Raw genomic sequence first — 22,365 nt, 5'->3', positions numbered from 1 at the left:
CTAAGGAGAGAAGGCTTTACAACTTTATGGGCACATGCAGGTTGAAGGTGTTAAACCAGTGGAGTAGACAATTGTCATTGCACTCCAAGCATGTGCAATCCAAGAAGAGAAGGGCTGAATAACTCAAATAAAGTCTCTGGAAATTGGACAAGCATTACATGTTGATGCCCTTCAGAAAGGATTCACATCAGACATTTATGTTTATAGTACCCTGGTGTCTATGTATAGCAAATGTGGGAGCATTGTAGAAGCAGAGAATGTGTTTGATGGGTTGTCTGAGCACACTGTTGTGTTATGGAATGCTTTGTTTTCTACCTATCTAGAGGTTATGATCTACATCCTGAGTTTGGAATGGCATTTATCTGCTTGTATGGTGACTATTCATGTATGGTTGATGCTCAAGCCCTCTTCAATGGAATGCTCGAATGGGAGAAGGCCGCTTTTCTGGTTTAAACAAAAGAAGGCTGCTTTTCTGAGCGGAATATATAGCGCTGGGGAAGAGGACAAAGGGGGCCTGAGAAAGAAAAAGCAAAAGAGGACTATTTTTGAAAAGAGGAGTTTTGGGGGCAAAAGAAAATCGGACGAGGAGAACAGAGAAAATGTACAGGGCTCGATCGCAACAAGAAGCTGAACATAGAGCCCTTCGAGCGCCGATTGTGATAAGACACACAATACCCTCGCCATGCTAATAAGGCAGGCGAAATCGGCAGAGGAGGAAGGCGGGAACAACCATGGCAATGGTGGGAGAGGAACGCATGTGCTCTGCCATGAGCACTCTCGACGAAGCCAACCAGGCCATTCACACATTCGCATGACCTTGGTTCGAGTGCAGTCATGTTCAAGATGGTTGCTGAGGATCTAGAAGCTGAAAATCAGACAGAACTCGTGGAGGAGCTTGGAGATGCGACACATCAAATAATTGCACTGATGGAAGAATTCGATTATTACAATAAGGCTTTGCAGTCTATAAAAGAGAGCTACACTATTGGAACTGAGCCTACAGACTTTGAGAAGCTTTTATCAGAAACTGCAGTTCAGCTCAAATCAGAGTCCCCTCAAGTACAGCCTGAACAGCATCCTCTGTACAAGTAATTCAAGGAAGCAGTCTGAAAAGTTCATCATGGTGACGAGTTAATGTGCTCATTGTAAGTAATGCGTTGTGGCCTTTGCAATTCTGAGGGCTTTGTGGATGAAGGAAAACATTGCTAGTCGAGATTACCAAACGAGAGCATTGCTGTTCATAGCCACAGAAATTTACAGGTTTACACAGCTGAGGGAGTGGGAAGTATGCTGAGTGTACTGTGAATGCACCTGCCCTCAGAGATTCCTATCGTGGACTGTGAGCTGACTCCCTATGTCCTCTTGCACCGTCAGATGGTTCCATTACTCCAGACGATGTCCCTGAGACAGTACCTGTGAATGGATTTTATCTCAATATGTGTGGTTTCGAATTCAAAGTGATAGGAGGATTGCAGTCTGCAATGTGCACTCTTCAGAACCAGCTACCCTTCAATGCCTAGGATGTGTCAAAGCAAAGACAATCAGCAAGAGTTACCACTGTTCTCCTGAGTGCTTTGCGGACTGTTGGAAAAATTGTGACCGGTGATGATATTCAGACCCAGGTTATCCTAGACAACGAAGCACTTCCTTGCTTGTTGTCTCTGCTTTCTCAAAATCCTAAGAAAAGTATAAAGAAGGAAGAAGAAAGGGGAAAAGACTCGCAATTTGATCCGGCTTTTATGAGATGACTGGTGCTGGAGCAGGCTGATCTGCCTCCAGATGGGTTCGATTTGCAGCTGTTATCATATGAATGAGCTGTGTATATCTGCGAAAAGTTGCTCCAGATCTGGTTGACTGTTACAGAATTTTTTATTTATACAAGAGAGCTATTTGTATCTATAAAAACTGTACCTGAATACAAAGATGTCTTCTTGATCCTATTCCAACCCCTTAAATCTTACTTCAGATTTATTTGTTCCTTTGGAAAAGACAAGCTGTTTATATGACATGAATTTTTGTCAAGATATTTATTGGAGAGGTTCCCATTTAGATGAAGTTGATTGTATGTCACATATTATCTGAAATTGAGGTTTTAAATTGAATCTGATCTCGCTAGATTGACCTCCTATCCTGAAATTATTCAAAGTCCTCTGTGGTCGCGACTTTACTTTCGAAAACCCTTCGACACCGGATGTAACCCTGATCTAACAGTTGCTTGAGTTGTTCTTTCAACTCAATTGCTTCTGGTATGGACATTCTATAAGGTCTCTTTGCAATTGGTGCAGCTCCAGGCACTAGCCTAATCTCATGATCTACTTCTCTTTGAGGAATCAATTCCTCAGGGAATACGTCAGCGTATTCCTTTAGCCAAGAAGGTCCTTCATGAGACTGTTGCTTTTGATCTAACTTATTGAGTTTGATCAGGTAAACGGGTAATCCTTTTCTGACTCCTTTTATGATCCGAGATACTTTGGCCAATTTGATTCTTGGCACTCGTGCCGCACCTTGAGTTGTGACAAATTCCCCTTCAGAGTTTGGAAAGGAAACTTAACCCTTTTCACAGTGAATGTGGGCGTCGTTGGGCTTAAGCCAATCCATCCCGAGTAGACACTCATGGATACCTAAATTCATGACTCTGAATTTGACTGAAGTCTTCTTTCCTCCCAGAAAGAATTTCACCTTAGCAGTTTGCCTGATACAAGTTACCTCACGACCATTTGCCAATTCCACAAGCAAGGTAGGTGCTTCTATTGTGGCTATTCCTAATCTTTTTGCACATGCTGGTGAGATAAAGGAATGTGTACTGCCACAATCAATCAAGGTTTTGAAACCTTTACCTTGATAGTCCGACAGTGTCTGAATCACCGAGAACTGGCGATTCGGCCCTTTCTTGTGTAAAGCGGCATGGACTGTCGCTTTTTCAAATTCAGCTTCCATAGTCAGATCTTCCTCTTCTTCTTCTTCGCATCTTTGCCTATTGGCAATGCAAGCGGTTCTTCCTCTTCCACGGGTAACGGCTCCTTGACCGCGGCCTGCTCCTTGGAAAGGCGTTTGACGATGTCCTCTGCTGAGCTTGGGACATTGCCTCTTGAAGTGACCGGGTTCATTGTAGTGGAAACAACGGAGGTTTCGGCCATTACTTTGAGTAGGAACAAAGTTGTTGACGTTATTTCTCCTTGCTTTCTTTCTTTGTCCCTCATTATGACCTTGAACTCTCTTCATTTGAGGTCTGAATGCTCCTCTGTTCGGGTCACTTTAAGACCAAGTTTTGTTACCCCTTCGTCTAGCTTGCACCTCCTAAATTATAGGCGCCGCTCGAATGAGTGCATCCTGAAGATCTGATGGATGCATAGATTCGAGACGGGTATTTACTGGTGGATTTAAGCCCGCACAAAATTTGGACACCTGCTGCGTCATGTCCATCTGTGGCGCATACTTTAAAAGTGAGACGAATTTAGAGTAGTATGCATCGAGAGTGAGTCCTAGCTGTTTTAGCTCGTAGAACTCATTCATTTTCTGCGTATGAAATGCAGGTGGTAAGTATCTTCCCTGCACAGCTTTCTTTAGCTTCTCCCAGATAACGGATCCCTCTGAAATCCCTTGGTCCCTGCACCATTGCTTCCACCAAAGTCTAGCTTTGCCAGTGAGCTTTAACTTGGCGAGCATGGCCTGATTGGTAGGTGCAGTATCAGCTGCTTCGAAGTAATCCTCCATGGATTCAATCCAAATTTCAGCATCAGCCTGGACGAATCTGCCTCTCCCGTCAAACTCGGGTGGCTTTATCTGCTTGAGGAGGAACTTCTTCTCCTGGATCACAGTAGTACTTGATGTGGGAGGTGAATTTGGAACCTGTACCTGGGGTTGTGCCTGGATAAAGGTTTTCTTAACATTATTACATGATAATCGACGTTAGCTTATCTTACATTTTTAGTTCAGCCATCTCGTAAAGAATGTAGCTACTTAACTTCCTAACAACTCTTATGCACAGCCAAAGAAGTCTTTATTTGTATTTACATGGGTATAGCCTTTTTGAATACAACGTTTCATGTAATGATAAGCCGATCGTTACATTCAGTTTGGGGAGAACAACGTTGTATTGCATTTGTTCACCACTGGAACTGTGAAATAGTAGGGTTTTGGGTCATGGATCTTTAGGAATCTATAAGTCATTGGATGTTCAGGATACCCTTTCCGTTGGAATCCATACTTCTCATGGTAGCCCAACACTTTAATCCTATCGGCTGGGATTACACGGGTTACCTCCTCATATACATATGAGTTCATCTCAATCCTCCGACCTCGAATATGTAGAGTTGAATTTACGTGAGCTTCCACAAAAATGAACAGCTTCACGACTTTCAAGTCTTCCAACCACTTGATCCTCTTTAGGTTGAGCAAACCGGTGGGCGGGTATATAGTAGATTCCTGAAGACCCCGTCCATCTTCGTTCTATGTATAAAGGTGATGGATTATAAATCTGCTCCAAGATGTTCATCATCCCAATTCTTTGTCTGTAAAGCGGAGAATGCATTGCAGTCATAAACATGACCCGAAATACCAAAAACTTGTTCCACGCTTCATAATTCTGCAAGACAGCATTGAAGGTAATGAAATGTTTGGACAGCAACAATTTCTTTACTTCAATTTATTGAGATCTTATAAAAACAATTCCGTTGTTGGTCGGCTCTGATACCAACTGTAACGTGTCCCCTAAGTATCATCCAGGACACGTCTTAGCAGTCCATCGGAAAGGATGTCTAGAAAGCTCCGCCTGGCGTTCCCACTTAGGATCGACCAGAATTAGGGTTTTCTTGACTGGTCATTACCTAACAGAAACTAGCGTCGGAACCGAGTGAACTACTTTACGCAGAAACGCCAGGTCCGAAGCGGATTCACGCTGCACTTGGTTCAAGGAGAATGGGAAACAAGAGGGATGCAAAGCTCAACCTCTCTGCCATAAGGTATAGTCCCATTCCGTTCCCCTAAAACAGCGTAAATCGGGTAAGACATAACTCTAGGTCATTGCTTCCGTTATTCGTTTTCCTTGACGATCATCCTGTTGTTCTTTGAGAAAATTTCCCGGCTAATCGGGACCACCCAACCGTAGGACGGACCCATGGCCCATCCTCCGCACTTTCCTCGGTTTGTTTTAGTTATGTAATTACCTTACACATTAATTTGACATATAACAACCAGCTTCTTTAATTAATCTGTTAAACACTGGTTCCTTCACGTAATCTTATCATGTGACAAAGAAAAACAATATCAATCAATTTCTTTATTAACATTTCATCATTTTATCTTTGAAATACAATGAGTTCCGCCCGTAGGCTTGTCCATAATCTGCCCGAAGGCTATCCAGTAATCCGCAGGGATCACTATTCCAAGATTCCGCCCGTAAACTAGTATGCGGGCCTCGAGATTCAATCCCGAGTCACGTTAGCCTCTTGTGCAGGACCCGGAAGGCGAGGGATTTACGGCCAGAGCCCCCCCTGGCACCCAAGCATCCTCCTGCTCCAAGTAGAGCTCAACGGAGAGACCTCTCACGGCAGGTTCGGTCCACGTTCCCGGCGCGGTCAACAACCCCCTTGGTTAGGGTTAGGCAGGCAGTCGGGGGTAACTGAAAGTGCCTCTTCCTTCAAACCTTTAACCTGAAGTATAGGTATTCATTTAATTTGTAATTCATAATTCAAACAGAGCTCTAAAATCTCTAGCAAGCACAAACATTTCCATTAATCAACCGTGTTGTTTGGCAAACTGCTAAGGAAGTGTTCTTTCTTTTTGAGTGTATCAACACTCGTTCCCAAGGTGGCTTGTAAATTGGCAAGATCCTTTATGTTCCGGAGTAGGGCGTACCCAACTTGGTCAACCCTAAAGTTCCTTAGATACTCTAGTTTCCAGTTTACTACTTTCCTTATTTAGAAGGATATCCAAAAATACATCCTTTTGCAAGATAACTTGCGTAGGGATCAGCCATCCTTGTTGAGGGTATTTACCCTTTCTCCTTATGAATTAATCACAAGACTAAATGATTTCGTACTTGCTGCGCAAGTCCTGCGAGGGAATAATCCGTTTTAGATCCTTTAAGTTGACGTATGTCAGACCTAGGGTTTCTTTTTAAGAATCTCAGGGACAACCCTAGTTCTTTATCTTTACGAATTTTTTTGACCCTACAATAAGGAAAGTAGTCAAGTGCTTGGGGTATGAATATTTCTTTGGTCTTTAAATCATTTCCAAGGCATATTTTTCTCTTCCGCATGGTATTTCTATGTTTAGATTAGTTTTGGAAGGTAATATTGATCGCCTTATCACGGTTTTGCTATCCTTGTGACAATTTACTTTTCAGTCAATACAATTCAATTTAATCTTCCTTTTTTCCTTGCAGACAAACTCATGCCAAATAACAATCATTTCCCTTGCTAAGATGTGCAATTAGCGATGATAACTTCCTAGTAATTTGAGCAACGTAAGAAACCTTTCATGAGTTTAATCATTTACAATGATTCGTTGCGAAAAGGAATAGGACTAATGGTGCAAGATACAATTTCTATGCCTTTAGGATTTAACTGAAATATACTACTATAGTAAATAGATAATCTTGCTCGTAATTTATAATGCATGATGCTATTCGAAGGAAACTAAGTTCTATACATTATCATTCATTCAAATAAGCTAACTCCTTCATTACAAATAACTCGGACAAATATATCCTATCCCTAACAATTTCTCTTTGCATGATTGATTTAAAACCGAATTAAAGCCAAGAAGAAAAACCTGGTTTTGGGGTGAGATATCCACATGGATACCGGGAGATGAACCTCCCGCAGCTACTCCTTGGACTTTCTTAGGTGGCATCGTAGTTCGATTGTGAAGGTAGCTTTTACTCTTTCTTCTGGAATTCCACCGTCTCTCTTTCGAGGCAAGGTGTTGTTTAAAATGGTTGATCACAAGAAGGAATGATAGGATTTTTAGATTCTTAGATTCTTCGGAGAAAAAAAAGATTTACAAAGCCTAAGAAGGTTCTATTGGATCTATACTTGACAAAAAGTTTATGGGTCAATGTAGTTTTACAACCACATGAACTCTTGGAGAACTTTGGCTTTGGGGAAAAAAATATAGAAGGAAATTATTCTCTTTCCTTGCACCTCCTTTACTTTTGCCTTCTCCTTTCCTACCCCTCCTCCTTCACTCTTACCCTTCTACCTCCCTCTATTCCTTCTTTCTTACCTCTTTTATCTTCTTCTACCCTATTGCACTCTACTCTTCTTTCTCTTCTTTATCTTCTTCCGCCCTATTCCTATTTATTCTTCCTCCTTCACTCCTCTTCTTTTCTTTATCTTCTCCCACCTTATTCCTCTCTACTCCTCCTCCTTTACCTCACTCTTTCTCTTCTTTATCTTCTTCCGCCCTATTCCTATTTATTCTTCCTCCTTCACTCCTCTTCTTTTCTTTATCTTCTCCCACCTTATTCCTCTCTACTCCTCCTCCTTTACCTCACTCCTTCTCTTCTTATCTTCTTCTACTCTATTCCTATTTATTATTCCTCCTTCACTCCTCTTGTTTTCTTTATCTTCTCCCACCTTATTCCTCTCTACTCCTCCTCCTTTACCTCATTCCTCTCTCTCTCCCTTCCTATTCCCTTCTCTTCCTTGTCTTTTCCTCCTCTTCCCTCACTCTTCTCCCCTTCTCTTTCTTCTCTTCTGCTCCTCTTTTCTCTCTCTTCCCTCTCTCCCTTCCTCTTTCCTTATGCATATCACGTCGGGGGGAGGGGGTGTGTTTTAGTTTAAGTTGACGTAGAAGGGGGTGCTGACGTCATGGGAGGTAGGGGTGGCGGCTCTACTAATCCAATTGGGTGGGGGATTTTGTCGATGGGGAAAAGACGACTGGTCCAGGGAAGAAGGCACGTGGGCTAGGAGGCGCAGACTGCCATCAAGGCAAATAGCTACGGGCTGGGTGGCGAAGCGACTGTAGATCTGCCACACACAGCGGACTGGTCCAGGGACTCATGCAGCGGAACGGGGGGGAAAGGAAATAGGCTGGGACTTCTCCTGGGTGGCGGCGTAGAATGTCAGCCTACGGCTGTCCTGAGAGGGGGAAAAGTTAGCGCCTTCGGAGGCCCACGCAGCGCCAGCAACGCTGGCCGAAGGCCCAGGGAAGGCGTGCAATGCTATCGAGCAAGGAGGGGATGAATTTCCAATCAGCGGCCTGCAGCAGCTAACGGCCTTGGCGTGCATAGAAGGCGTAGACTCTATCTCCTCGCCCTTCTCTTCCACAGTAAAATTTGTCCCGTCGTCTCCCTCACGGACAGAATATGTCACCCTCTTATCTTTTTTTCTCCCTCATCCTCAATAGGAGATGAATATTTATGGGAGGAGGGGGGGTAGGACCTTTACCCCCACGTGGATCCTGCATGTGATCCCTCCTCTCCACGACTACTCCATCTCATTTAAGCATCATTCCCTTCCCTCAGCCACGCTTCGGCTGAGGGAAAAAGAAAATTTTTTTGCATAAATTCCCATATTTATCCGTTGTCCTCCTCCCAAGAGGAGATTCTTATGGGAAATACACGGTTTTGAAAAGCTGTCTTGTATGCACTCAATGAAGGTGTATTACTTTAGATTATCCCATCCGAAACCTCACTACAACCTTATTATTTTCCCGAAACTTCACATGGTTGAAAATATTACAATTTTCTTTTTTGAGATGGGCGTTGGAAGGTGAAAAAATCGAACAACATGCTAGCATAGTTAGATTGGGTGGGTGTTTTGCAACCTCATAGTCTCTCTCAAGGAATCGTGATGATGACACCTTCTCCCTGCTTGCTCCCGTTATACTTTGAAGATTAGTAGAAGCCCTAGAAATATGCAATAAACAGAATTTTAGTGAATTTACGAATCTTCAAAGTCCCATTCTTCATTATTTAGAATATTGGGACTCCAAAAAGATATATTTAAGTTTTCCAAAGCTACCATGTGACACATAATTGGAAACCTTATGAAAAATGGAATCTATTAAGCTATTGAACAATAAAATTGGAGCAATAGTGTGAGAGTTATAGCAAAGAGAAAGTTTTGACCATGAGTCCTAAACTTGTGGAAAACTCTCAAATTCACTAATAGTGTGTTAATAAGCCTTATACTTGTAATGGATCATTCCCTTCTAGTAAATTCAATCAATATCTTGGAAGAAACCTATCTTTGAAATCATGATATTCGTTCGAAGTTGAATGCTTGTATCAGAGTCACTACAAGATATAGGCCTTATGCCAGCGTTAAAAGCGACAAAAACGTAAATTAAAAAATTTTCCCTCGGCGTCGCAAAAAGCGTCGTTATTGGTGATACCATAGAACAGTCGGTATTAGCGTCGTTATCAGCGTCACTATTTGTGTCGCTATTAGCATCGCATTTGCGATGCTGATACCGAAGCTGATAATGACACTTTGCAATGCTAATAACGATGCCAATAACGACATGTACAGGTAAATTTGCGACGCTAATAGCGACGATAATAAGGAAAACAAATTTTTGTGGTAGTGCCCTACTACATATATCACTATGTGCTTTATTTGGGCCATACAAAATAGTTTCTGCACTGTGTACAATGCTCATGTAAATAAAGACAAAGTGTACTTAAATCATAACATTGATACATGAAATAAATACATGATCGCATAATGAAAGCAACTGGTACAATCATGGCAAGATATCACTACTACATAGAAAATGTCTACACAGATCAGGTGACCAAAAAAGAAGGGTGTGTGAGCTCCAGGGATCCAAGGGTGAGCTATACATCCTCGCCATCCAAAAGCTCATCTCGTCTCGCAAAGCAGCATCGAACAGACTCTGCAAAAAAAGAAATGACTACACATCATTTCACCATACAATAATGCATTCTAATTAAACATGGTAATTATGGACAAGAAAGATGAGTGACTTACAGGGTCGTCGCGTTTGTACAATCGGTCGATCAATGCAGTGAGACCGTGCCTCTCTGCATATCGAGTCTCAAGGCCGGTCGGATCGCAATTTGTAATGGAGTACTACAAAGGAAAAAAAATACTAACTGTTAGAAACACGATTGTCAATACAAAGGATATTGCAAAAAAAATAAGCAAGCAAAACAAAAGAAAAACTTACAAAGTCCTCTAGATATGTCTTGTGGCCACCACTCCCAAGATGATGGACTACTCCAGCCTCTAATCGTGCCCTCGTCGCCTCCCATTGCTGACTCCAACGTCCTAGAGAATCTGTAGCCTCTTCCCTCAGTCGGTGCCAGTCGTCTGCATCTAGCCACTCGGGCTTTGCATCCCCACTCTTGAGTGTCTTGCGTGCGTTTGATCATCTGTGTGACATATATGCATGCATGTACTCCATCATCGAGCCCATAGAAAACCTATCTGTTGTTGTTGGAACCGGAAACTCCTCATGCAAGGATGCTACTACATAGTCCTTGCTCCCCTCCAGTATGTTTTTCCAATGATCCAAGACATTGTACCAAAAAACTTGTTGGCACAACTTTCTCATGCGAGCCATCACCCTCCTCCCCTCATCATTCATGATGATGGCTCCTGACCTCTCATCTACAAGACAGGCATACCCCTCTAGGATATGCCTAAGATGGGTCCTCTCCCACCTACGACCACACTCTTGGGCATATCCACGATACCCATGTACATTTGGTGTACCGTCTTGGGGTAGTAACTATCAGTGTAGCACCCATAGGGGTGCCACTTGCGAACGGTTGAGAAAAAGCCAGAGTAACTGGAGTAGACGTCCCCACAGGTGTGACAAATCCTGGAGGTGACGCAATTCCATCAGAACGATGAGACGAAGACACTGCGTCTGTGCCTCCACAGCAACCACCTGAGAGCCACGCTCTCTAGAACCGCCATGAGAGCGAGGAGTAGTACCTCTATCCCGAGCCGATCGCGGCCTCACTGCATCCGTATCTCTGCAGTATCCCCCTGACCTTGAAGCACTCCCTTCCTCGGGTCCAAGTCTGGAGCATCGACCTCGTCTGCTCGAAGTTGAAGCATCTGATCGCATCGAAGTAGATCTAATAGAGTGGCCTGACGATGCCCAAGACAGCTCCTAGTCCGCCATGTCTCTGAATCTCGCCATCTGATCTGGAGACATGCGCATGAAGATATCGTACAACTCCTCATTGCTCATCCCTCGACTCATCCTGATGATCTAAGTATCCACAAAGGTCACTTGCATAGACAAAAAATGATGTTAGCATAATCAATTTAAATCATAAAAAGCATGGTAATTTAAATCTTAAAAGAAATCTTACTTAAAATGCATACCTTATGTACCCTTATAAGCGATTAGTCAACGAATTCAGTAAGTGGATACTCCAAGTATGAAATATCCTATGGTCCCATGTCAATCTCCTGACACAACTTGGTATAAACTGGAAGGTCGATAGATATGTCACCACAAAAGGATGAGTCCACCTCGTTCTCAAAGAATTCTTGGACTCATGTATTTCCATCATTGTTACCCGATGCTGGCTTCTCTACATGCTCCAAGCTTTCGGTGGCCTCCACCCCTTGCAATATCGACCCCTCTATTTGCATATTGTCCTCATGTATGCTCGGAACTTTGCTTTAATCATACACTCTTGCACTTCGGGGAGCTAAAGGTATAACATACCACCATCGAGGTTGTTGGGGGTTTAGATAGAAGATTACCTGTTTATAAACATGTACAAGAGAGATTTAACTATTGTGACATATACCATGTCGTAATACAATTAACAAACAAATGAGTTCATGCACACCTGTTCACAATGGGCCAGCAACACAAAGGTATCGCACAAATCCATCCATTTTTTTTCGGAATCTATTTCGAGAAATAAAGATGGACCTTGTCGAACTATTGCTCCACGTCCTTCAAGTACCACTTTGAACTAGTGCACATTGAATAGTATCATGGAGAAGCTAGGGTAATCCACCATAACAATACTTTTCAAGTTCCCAAAATACTCCATCTCATCTATAACCGTGTTTGGATCTGTTGCTCGTCCTCGGCTCTCTTGCTCGAACCTTGCCATGATACTACAGTCTGTTGTGGAGCGCATTTTGTCAATACACTCTACGCAAAAATGCCGTCCGCACGACCACGCTGCACTATATATTTTGTACTATACATTGAAACACTCAATTAGTTATCGCATATAAAATATAGATACGACAAATCCTAAACATGTCATCACCTTTGGACTACATCCCCTCAATAATTCCCACTCCTCGATTGAGATCTCTACCCCTTCGGGAGACGCTGCAGTCAAAGCTCCATGCAACCATCATGTTGACATAAACCGCGACATCTCCTCCATGCCCTTGGGATATCAAATCGATCGATGGCGCGTACTACGTCGAAATTCAGATCGCGCTTCCTCTCGATCTTGCCTAGCTTGCTGGTACTTGGTGAGCCACGTCTCCATATAGATATGGTGCAACATACAAAAGCGATTTACTTTCTCCTCCACTGCAGCATCCATTCTTTTTTCTACCCCATTTCCAACCACCACATCTCCGGTCAGTCTATCATCGTCCTTCAGTGACCATAACATATTGTTGTCTGGATCCACTATTCGTAGCCATTTTGAAATATGCACTAGCTCCTTAGACACCAACCAACCTTCAGCCATGCTACCTTCTAGCCAAGCTCCTTTGCACAAAGCCTTTCAGGATTTTCATGAAGCCCTCCAAGAAAAACATCCATCGCATATGGACAAGCCCAGCAATCTCCACTTCATCTACAAAATGCACAAGAAGGTGGATTTGTATCTTGAGCATGTTAGTAGGTAGGTATTTCTCAAAGAGACAGACCGTCTCCACTGTTCCCCGCCTCATAGATTCAATAGAGGACATCTTAATATCCTTCTGTGAGATCCATTGTACTAAAGTCGACAACTTGTAAATGGCCCTGCATATTTTTGGAGTAAGACATCCTGCGATGGCGATCGGTAGTACAAACTGCCACAAATGAGAAAGCATTATGAACAATGACTACACTCGAAATAGCAAAATGCGCAGGCCACTTATAATCCATTAGTAGTACAAACCTGTCTTATGCCAATCATGGGATTTTAGCCCTGATAATTGGTTATCTTTAGAAAATGCAGACCTGAGAGAACGCATCATACCCATTGGAGTGCGGATAGACTTGACTATTTGCTTCACAATGTGCTCTTCCTTAGTGGACAAAACCCAAGGAGCGCGAGGTAGCTGCATGCAACCATCAGCACTCGATTGCGGCCAAAGTGCCTCCATCTTGTCCTCCTTCAAATCCATTCATGCCCCTATAGTGTCTCTCTTTCCTGTGATGTGGTCCCATAGCAAGCTGCCCACATTCTTGAAAATATGCATGCGATGGTTGATCTGTAAGTGGGTCCAATATGGCAACTTGTAGAAAATTGAGAACCGTCACATTCCATTTGGATGTGACTCCGCGTGGACCATTTTCAGCTCGTAGCAGCTTTGGGCATTCATACGTGTTGGAGGTTATCCAAGAAAACCTTCGCTGAGTTCATGACCCTCTGGCAAGAAAGAGCATGTCGTTGATATACCATCTTCTTCATGGTTCATGACCTTCAGGAGTCAAATTGTGGCCTGCACAATGGACATGCATGATAACCTGAGGTAACCAGATCTGCCCCAACACCTCTATCTAGTGAATACAAACTTGAACGAGCTATGATAGATATTACCAACGAGAACGGAAGCCTATTCTCCTAAGCACTCTCCGAATCCTGGAAATTCATGCATCGTCCACATGAGAATGGCTCGAATATTGGCGGACCGTCGACCATCGCAATTGCTCATATCTTGCACGGTAACCCCCTCCTCCCACAAAATCTGATGCTAGGAGGCATATTCCACGGTGGATTCCGTGAGGTTTTACGGTGGATTCCATAAACTTAGATGACCGGGGCTCATACACAAAGAGGATTCTTTGTGCGAGAAGTTGATGGGGACGCCTGTCCTTTTCGGGCGTTTCATTAATTTAGTGTGTACATGGGTGATTCCATAGCGGGAGATTCCGCAAAATGCATATTAAATTAATAAACGTTAATGAGTTTAGAGTGCGCACTCGTAATAAATTAAGGTTAGGATTTATTTCTAACCAGTTGATTTATTTATGTAGCTGAAGACTGCTAGGTATTCACTTTTGTCGGTTTAATTGTATTATTTTACTAACGATTGTGAATGCTTCAGTTGATGTGTAGAGATAGCAGCAGTGGCGGAGGAAAGCATTGGAGTCTAGCGGGTATTCGACCTTTGGACTATATTTTGATAGGCACCACGCCTATATTTTGTTATGTCTATTGAGACATTGATTATTGATTATTATTTTGTATGCGCTTATGCGCCCGGATATGTTATTTCTATTTGGACATTGAGATTGGGCGTGCCAGACACTATGGGCACCGTCCATTAGCTTTATTTTCCTATTTTTGTAGAAAGCAAACTCAAAAGCTAAAAGCTTGTCATATTTTTGTAATTGGGCTATTATTGAGCATGAAGATTGGAAATATACATAAAATACATGCTTTGTGAAGCGCTCACACAAGGCATGGGGGAGATTGAACCCAATTTGTCTCTTGCCTCTTGTCGTGCATGCTTTTACATGGTTTTTTTGTGCAAAAAGGTAGAGTTCATTGTTCTTGGGGACCTTCCGGGATTCACCACGTGAGCTATCTGCGACCGATCTGCACACCAGTGGTATCAGAGCGGAGCAGAGATCAAGAGCTTCCAATCGCTACCAATCTCGGGCGAAGGCGGAGCTCCAGGAACAAACGGGCTCTACAGTCAATCTCATCGCGAACCGTCGATACAGGCAGACTTCTGGCGATCAAGAACCCCTATTTCCACTGTCAAATCGCGAAGGACCAGGCTCTGCAGGCGGAGGACCACGCAATCATCTCCATCAACAAGTCATTGAAAAACAGTGAGAAAAGTCTTAATCCTCTTCACTCAAAGCTTAATTACAAAGCTTTAAAAGCTTAAAAGAAGCTTAAGCTTCTTCAAAATCTCCTCGGGGTATCAGAATATAGGTCCGAAAATCTCGCGCGGCCAAAAAACGGCCCCCCCCTCACGAAAAAAAACAGCGGCCTGTTAGTCCTCCTTAAGCTCATAAGCTTAAGCTTAATTACTTAAGCTTAAGGCTTTCTGCAAGTTACACAGGTCCGACAAGTTCGCAAACTCCGGGTCTCGCACTTCTGTAATCAAGTTCTGCAAGTTCTGCAAGTCGGCCTAAGTTCAGCAAGTCAACAACTCTGCAAGTCTGCTAAGTCTACAACTCTGCAAGTCAGACTAAATCAGAACTGACTAGTGCTTAAAACTCATAGAAGACTTGTTCGTATGCAAAAACTCTGAACTAGAAAGTTGTTCGCAGCAAGCTGTTCTACCTATCTACAAGTTCGTTGAAGTACTTTCAGCAAACGGAGACAGAAATATTGCAGAATTTCTGAAAATTGAAGAAGAAAATACCCAAAAATACATAGCCTTGTAACCCCAAATTTGAGCTACGCTCATCCTGCTAACTGATTTTGAGTGAGAAAGGTTTGTTGAGTTTTACAGGATGACTACCCCACATATGGATGATCCTATGACTGAAGACGACCTACCTGAACCTACCATGGAACAAAAGCTGGATCTAATCATGCTACAATTGGAAGAAGAGCGAAGAGCTAGGCAAGCCTTGCAAGCGCAATTGACAAAACTATAAGGAGCGTCCACTGACAAAGAAGAACCTCAAGCTGAAGATTTGATTCGCCGTACCATCGACGCCACTCTTGAAGCACAAACCATTCGCAAGGAATCCAAGATAAGTAAACGAAGTTTCAAGTTTCGCACTTTCAATGGCATAAGAGAAGGAAAGACTGTTTTATCATTCATTAGCCAGTTTGATGACTATTTCCATGAGGAAACTTATTCCGAAAAAGATAAAATCAAGTGTGTTACTAATCATCTGATAGATAGAGCATCACTTTGGTGGACTGTAGTCCGCAAGAGCATAGAATGTCCTGCTACTTGGGAAGATTTCAAGAAGAAGTTCATGCAAAATTTCCTTCCACCGCAATTTCATGAGAAGGCTATCAAGCAATGGGATTTACTTCAACAGCGAGATCGTGAGCCTATTCCACAGTATACAGAGCGTTTTTGGAATGCACTCCTACAGCTATGCATGCTTGAAGACGTACCAGAGACGACACATAAGCGGAAGTACATGTCTGGACTTCTTGGACATTACTACGCTGAAGTGAACATGTTCAAGCCTGCTACCCTTAAAGACGCCATCTCCTTAGCTCACGACACTGAAGATAAGTTACGCGGAAGAGATAGACGATCACAGAAATTCCAAGCCAACGGTAATTATGGATCTAAACAATTCAATTCCAATTTCAGAAGGTTTAATCCAGGTCGTTTCTCATCACCATCTTTCCGCAAGAATTGGCCTAAACCACCTGCATTACCATCCACTGTCAATCCAAATCCAAAGCCTATTCCACAAGCAAATCCAAATGTACCCAGACTTCCAGCCATTGCAAATAATGTGACCAAAGCCAAGCCAATAGTATGCTATAAGTGTCACCAGCCAGGGCATCTCGCAGCAAATTGTCATTCAAAGAAGCCACCAGCACATATCAACTACCTTGGAGCCATGGACGAAGACGAGCATGAGGATATGCCGGATTTCACTGAAGAAGAGGATGATATTACTACTACTTCCGACACTTTACCAGGTATGCCTACTCCACATTCATTGTTGACTATGAAATGTATGGTGCATGGAAAAGAAAGAACTATATTGCATGATGATGGTAGTACCCATGACTTTATTTCAGCAAAATTGGTAAAGGAATTAAAATTGCATACTGTACCTACGCATTATCGCATAAAAGCTGCATTTTTAGGCACTAGGTACAATGGCACACAAGAAGTACAAGATTTAGAAATTCAAATTGATTCATATATTGAAAGAAGAAATTTCTTAGTTGTCCCATTACAGTCAAGTGACATTATCCTAGGAATGCCATGGAGACACCAGCATAATCCAAACATAGATTATTCCACACATACAATGAATATTAATTTTCAAGGAAAATCTATTACATTATTTGGTATGCATGCATCTCATATTTTTCCACTACTTTCGCATACTCAAGCAAAACGTGCACTACGCAAGAATACTAAATCATATCTCATTTGGGTGAATGAATTGCATGCAAAGGAAAATCATATGCACCCTAGGCATAAGGAATTTCTTGCATATTTTAAGGACTGTTTTGCAGAAGACCTACCACCAGGTTTACCACCATCACGCCCAGAAGACCATAAGATTGATCTAATTCCTGGCACACAACCACCTTGCAAAGCACCATATAGGCACAATCAAATAGAGCAAAAAGAAATCCAGAGCCAAGTTGAAGAATTACTAAATAGAGGCTTAATTCGACCTAGCAGTTCTCCATTCGGTGCACCTGTACTCTTAGTCAAGAAAAAGAATAATACTTATCGTATGTGTATTGACTACCGAGCATTAAATAAGATCACTGTAAAGAATAGGTATCCTATACCTAGAGTTGATGACCTTATGGACAAACTGCAAGGATCTTCTATATTTAGTAAAATTGACCTTAAGTCTGGATATCATCAGGTGAGGTTAGATAGAACTGACATATTTAAGACTGCATTCAGGACACAGTTTGGCCATTATGAATTCTTAGTCATGCCATTCGGATTAACTAATGCACCTGCTACTTTCAGTAGAATGATGAACCGTATTTTTCTAAAATATCAGTATTGTGTGATTGTTTTCTTTGATGATATTTTAGTGTTCAGTCAAAGTGAAAAAGAGCATTATGAGCATTTATCATTAGTTTTTCAATTACTCAAAGAAAATCAATTGTTTGCAAATCCTGAAAAGACTGAATTCTTTAAGACAGAAATAGAATATCTAGGTCATATTGTATCAAAAGAAGGAATTAAAGTTGATCCTAAGAAAATTGATGCAATATTGTATTGGCCTGTTCCTAAAAATGTACATGAATTACGCTCATTCCTTGGTCTTGCTAGTTTCTATAGGAAGTTTGTACGTAATTTCTCATTACTTGCTTTACCATTAACAAAACTTCTTAAGAAAGGAATTGTTTATCAATGGACTGAAACTCAGTAGAAATCATTTGATTTACTTAAACGTGCATTAACCAATGCCCCTGTTCTACAATTGCCTGACTTCAATAGACCATTCTTTCTAGTCGTGACCGATGCTAGCGGATCAGGAATAGGAGCCGTATTAATGCAAGACAACCATCCAATAGCATATTCTAGTTCTAAGCTAAAACCCTCTGAGCTCAAATATTCCACTTATGACAAAGAACTATTAGCAGTTGTACAAGCATTAAAACAATGGAAGAATTATTTAATGGGTTCAGAATTCATGATAAAGACTGACCAGCAAAGCATTAGACATCTACTTAGCCAACCCCAAATTTCTGACCGTCATATCAAATGGGCTTCCTTCATTCAAAGTTTCCATCCTATCATTCAATACCAACCTGGAAAAGAAAATGTAGTTGCTGATGCATTGAGTAGAAGACCTGCAATTCATAACATTTCTATCATATCTTTTGATTCTTTGATTGCTATGAAAGATACATATCACCAGGATATTACTTTTCATTCTGATTGGCAAAAATTAGTTCAAAATAATTTCATTCCTGTTGATTCATTGTCATATAATGATGGATTTATGTTTTTTGAAAAGAGACTGTGTGTTACTATTCCATTCCGATCTTTTGTTTTGAATGAAATTCATTGTCCCCCATATCAAGGTCATAGAGGTATCATTTCTACATTACGCATGTTAACTGAAGATTTTTATTGGTCGCATATGGATGCAGATGTATCTAATTTCATTTCTGAATGTTTGATTTGCCAAAGAATAAAGAGACATCATGGTAAACAGTATGGATTATTAATGCCTTTGTCTATTCCATCTAAACCTTGGGAACATATTTCTATGGATTTCATTACTGGTTTACCAAATACTAAATCTAACTATGACATGATTTGGACAATTGTAGATAGATTTAGTAAGCAAGCATATTTCATTGCATGTAAGAAAACTTTAACAGCATCACAAGCAGCACAATTATTTTTGAAAACTGTCTTTACTAACCATGGATTGCCAAAAGTGATTATTTCAGATCGAGATTCTAGATTTTGTAATAATTTTTGGATTACACTGTTTGCAAATCTAGGCACAAAGATTGATTTCTCATCTGCATTTCATCCAGAAACAAATGGACAAACAGAAGCCACAAATAGCACCATTTTAGATCTTTTACGTGCATACACTATCTCTAAACCTCAGACATGGGATACTCATTTGCATTTATTACAGTTTGCATACAACAATACACTGCACACATCTACAAAGAAAGCACCTTTTGAAGTTATTTATGGATATAGATTATCTACACCTGTTGCATCTTTGTCTAATAGAATACAGAGTGCTGATGATATTGCTGTTATGCATAATACTATTTTTGATGAGGTAAAGGATATGATTGCTAAAGCCCAACAATCATATACCAAACAACCAACAAGAAAAGACAAGCTATGAATTTCAAAGTTGATGATTATGTTTGGCTTAGAATAGAAAAGCGTAGACTGCAAAGTGTAGATAGACATCCAGTTGTCAAATTAGCTCCTAGATTCTATGGACCATTTAGAATCATTCATAAGATTAATGATAATGCATTCAAGTTAGAATTGCCATCTCATTGGAAAATTCATAATACATTTCATATTAGTTTATTGAGACCATTTAGAGGCCAATTACCTATCCACCCTGTCTATGAAAACCCACCTTTATTAGAGGAAGAGACTAAAAAACCCACCTTTATTAGAGGAAGAGACTGAAATACTTGAACCAGAAGCCATCATAGATACTGACTACATGACCACTAGAACTGGCCGAAGGTATTCTAGATATCTAGTCAAATTTAAGAACCATCCTGTAGAGGAAGCACAATGGATGCACGCTAGAGACTTAAATGCTTTCCCCACTCTATTATCTCCACATTGAGCTAATAGCAATTGAGGTCAATTGCTATCCCACCCCGGGGGTATGATGCCAGGAGGCATATTCCACGGTGGATTCCGTGAGGTTTTACGGTGGATTCCGTAAACTTAGATGACCGGGGCTCATACACAAAGAGGATTCTTTGTGCGAGAAGTTGATGGGGACGCCTGTCCTTTTCGGGCATTTCATTAATTTAGTGTGTACACGGGTGATTCCATAGCGGGTGATTCCGCAAAATGCATATTAAATTAATAAACGTTTATGAGTTTAGAGTGCGCACTCGTAATAAATTAAGGTTAGGATTTATTTCTAACCAGTTGATTTATTTATGTAGCTGAAGACTACTAGGTATTCACTTTTGTCGGTTTAATTGTATTATTTTACTAACGATTGTGAATGCTTCAGTTGATGTGTAGAGATAGCAGCAGTGGCGGAGGAAAGCATTGGAGTCTAGCGGGTATTCGACCTTTGGACTATATTTTGATAGGCGCCACGCCTATATTTTGTTATGTCTATTGAGACATTGATTATTGATTATTATTTTGTATGCGCTTATGCGCCCGGATATGTTATTTCTATTTGGACATTGAGATTGGGCGTGCCAGACACTATGGGCACCGTCCATTAGCTTTATTTTCCTATTTTTGTAGAAAGCAAACTCAAAAGCTAAAAGCTTGTCATATTTTTGTAATTGGGCTATTATTGAGCATGAAGATTGGAAATATACATAAAATACATGCTTTGTGAAGCGCTCACACAAGGCATGGGGGAGATTGAACCCAATTTGTCTCTTGCCTCTTGTCGTGCATGCTTTTACATAGTTTTTTTGTGCAAAAAGGTAGAGTTCATTGTTCTTGGGGACCTTCCGGGATTCACCACGTGAGCTATCTGCGACCGATCTACGCACCAAAATCTTAAGCTCATCAACTAATGGACGAAGATACACGTCCATATTTTTGACTTTCTAGCAATCGGGGACGAGTAAGCTAAGGATGAGATATCCTTTCTTCGTAGAAAGCCGTGGAGGAAAATTGTAGTTGACAAGGACTATAGGCCACACACTATAAGAAGTTGAGCACAGACCGAATGGGTTCACGCCATCCATTGCAAGACTGAGCCAAAGATTCCTTGGCTCTCGGGCAAAGCCTGGGAAGGTAGAGTCAATGTGGATCCATGTGCGTGAATCCGCTGATATTCATTGAACTCCATCTGTGGACCTATTCTGTGAATGCCACATTATCAAGCTCACCATGCCGGATGCGGGGGATAAGCAGAAAGTGTTTAAGAACTTTTTGAGGGATAGTTTGCCCTTGCAAGTCCTGTCGATACCTATGAACACCATACTTTGGACATGTCTCCATAGTCTCGTATCCTCCTCGAAACAGTATGAAATCGTTGATACATGCATGGATGTTGTTGTAGTCCATGCCAAGCTTTTGTAAAATATGTCGTGCATCATCACGAGACTCAGGCATGGTATTTGCAGGTAATAATATATGATATTTCAGTAACCTAAAAAAAATCATAAAACATCTTGAAAAAGCACAAATGTTTTTAATGATAGTGTCAAAAAGAAATCAACAAAGCGTATGTACAAGGTACCTGAACAACTTGGTCACACTCGCATCGCTCCACCCGTATTTTGCTTGTACACTTAGGAGTGCAAGCAATGTGTTCAGGTGAGATACTCGGCACCCATCATATAATGGTATGGATGTTTCCTCTCTAAGCGGATCAGAAGTCTTGACATCCATGGGAATCAATGCATCAATCATTGCCTCCATCTCAGGCTCCAAGATTGTAGGTAAGTCTAGAAGGCTACATGTCTCCTCTGGTATTGACAATATAGATTGGGTAGTAGCTTCCAAGTGGTGGATTCGCTTAGGCAATCCATCCATTGCATGCCCACGAACTCTTCTAATTGGACGCAAAGGGTGCACTCCTCCTTAGGACGAGACATCATCTCCCTAGATAGAAAATTTGCCAGCCACACCCAATCTTTTTGTATATGGTATTTAATTAGCTTGCGAGTACAATGCATGATTGATATTAGCTTTTCTTGTCGTTTGCTGAAAATCCAAGATTGCCTGATCAATGATCTCAGATTGAAACTTGCCAAAGCATCATACGTGTTCTATAGACAATTGACATTTTCGTTTAATTGCCAGCTTGCATTGAGAGCAAGGACATGGGACACGCTGGTTAAGATACGCCTCATGATCTTGAACATCAAGACCTTCATCATTTTCCATTTTG

At 41.5% G+C, this 22,365-nt stretch overlaps 1 protein-coding gene across 1 annotated transcript; it reads left to right on the top strand.

Annotated features, from left to right (window-relative positions):
- The first annotated feature begins 822 nt into the window (after positions 1–822).
- Positions 823–1,130, top strand: LOC148036986 (E3 SUMO-protein ligase MMS21-like). The gene has a single exon (XM_087677218.1). The coding sequence runs from the start codon at positions 835–837 to the stop codon at positions 1,090–1,092; it is 258 nt and encodes an 85-aa protein (XP_087533344.1). The 5' UTR covers positions 823–834; the 3' UTR covers positions 1,093–1,130.
- Positions 1,131–22,365: the final 21,235 nt, after the last annotated feature.

Source organism: Lygodium microphyllum, chromosome 4 (genome assembly GCF_053477565.2).
Source record: "Lygodium microphyllum isolate KBCC chromosome 4, Lygodium_microphyllum_v1.1.10, whole genome shotgun sequence".
NCBI lineage: Eukaryota > Viridiplantae > Streptophyta > Polypodiopsida > Schizaeales > Lygodiaceae > Lygodium > Lygodium microphyllum.
Note: the sequence above shows the minus strand (reverse complement) of the source record. Positions and strands in the feature narration are given on the sequence as shown.

Bases quoted from the DNA above. Each gene is read 5' to 3' on its own strand.
- LOC148036986 (XM_087677218.1), top strand. From the start codon at position 835: ATGTTCAAGATGGTTGCTGAGGATCTAGAAGCTGAAAATCAGACAGAA.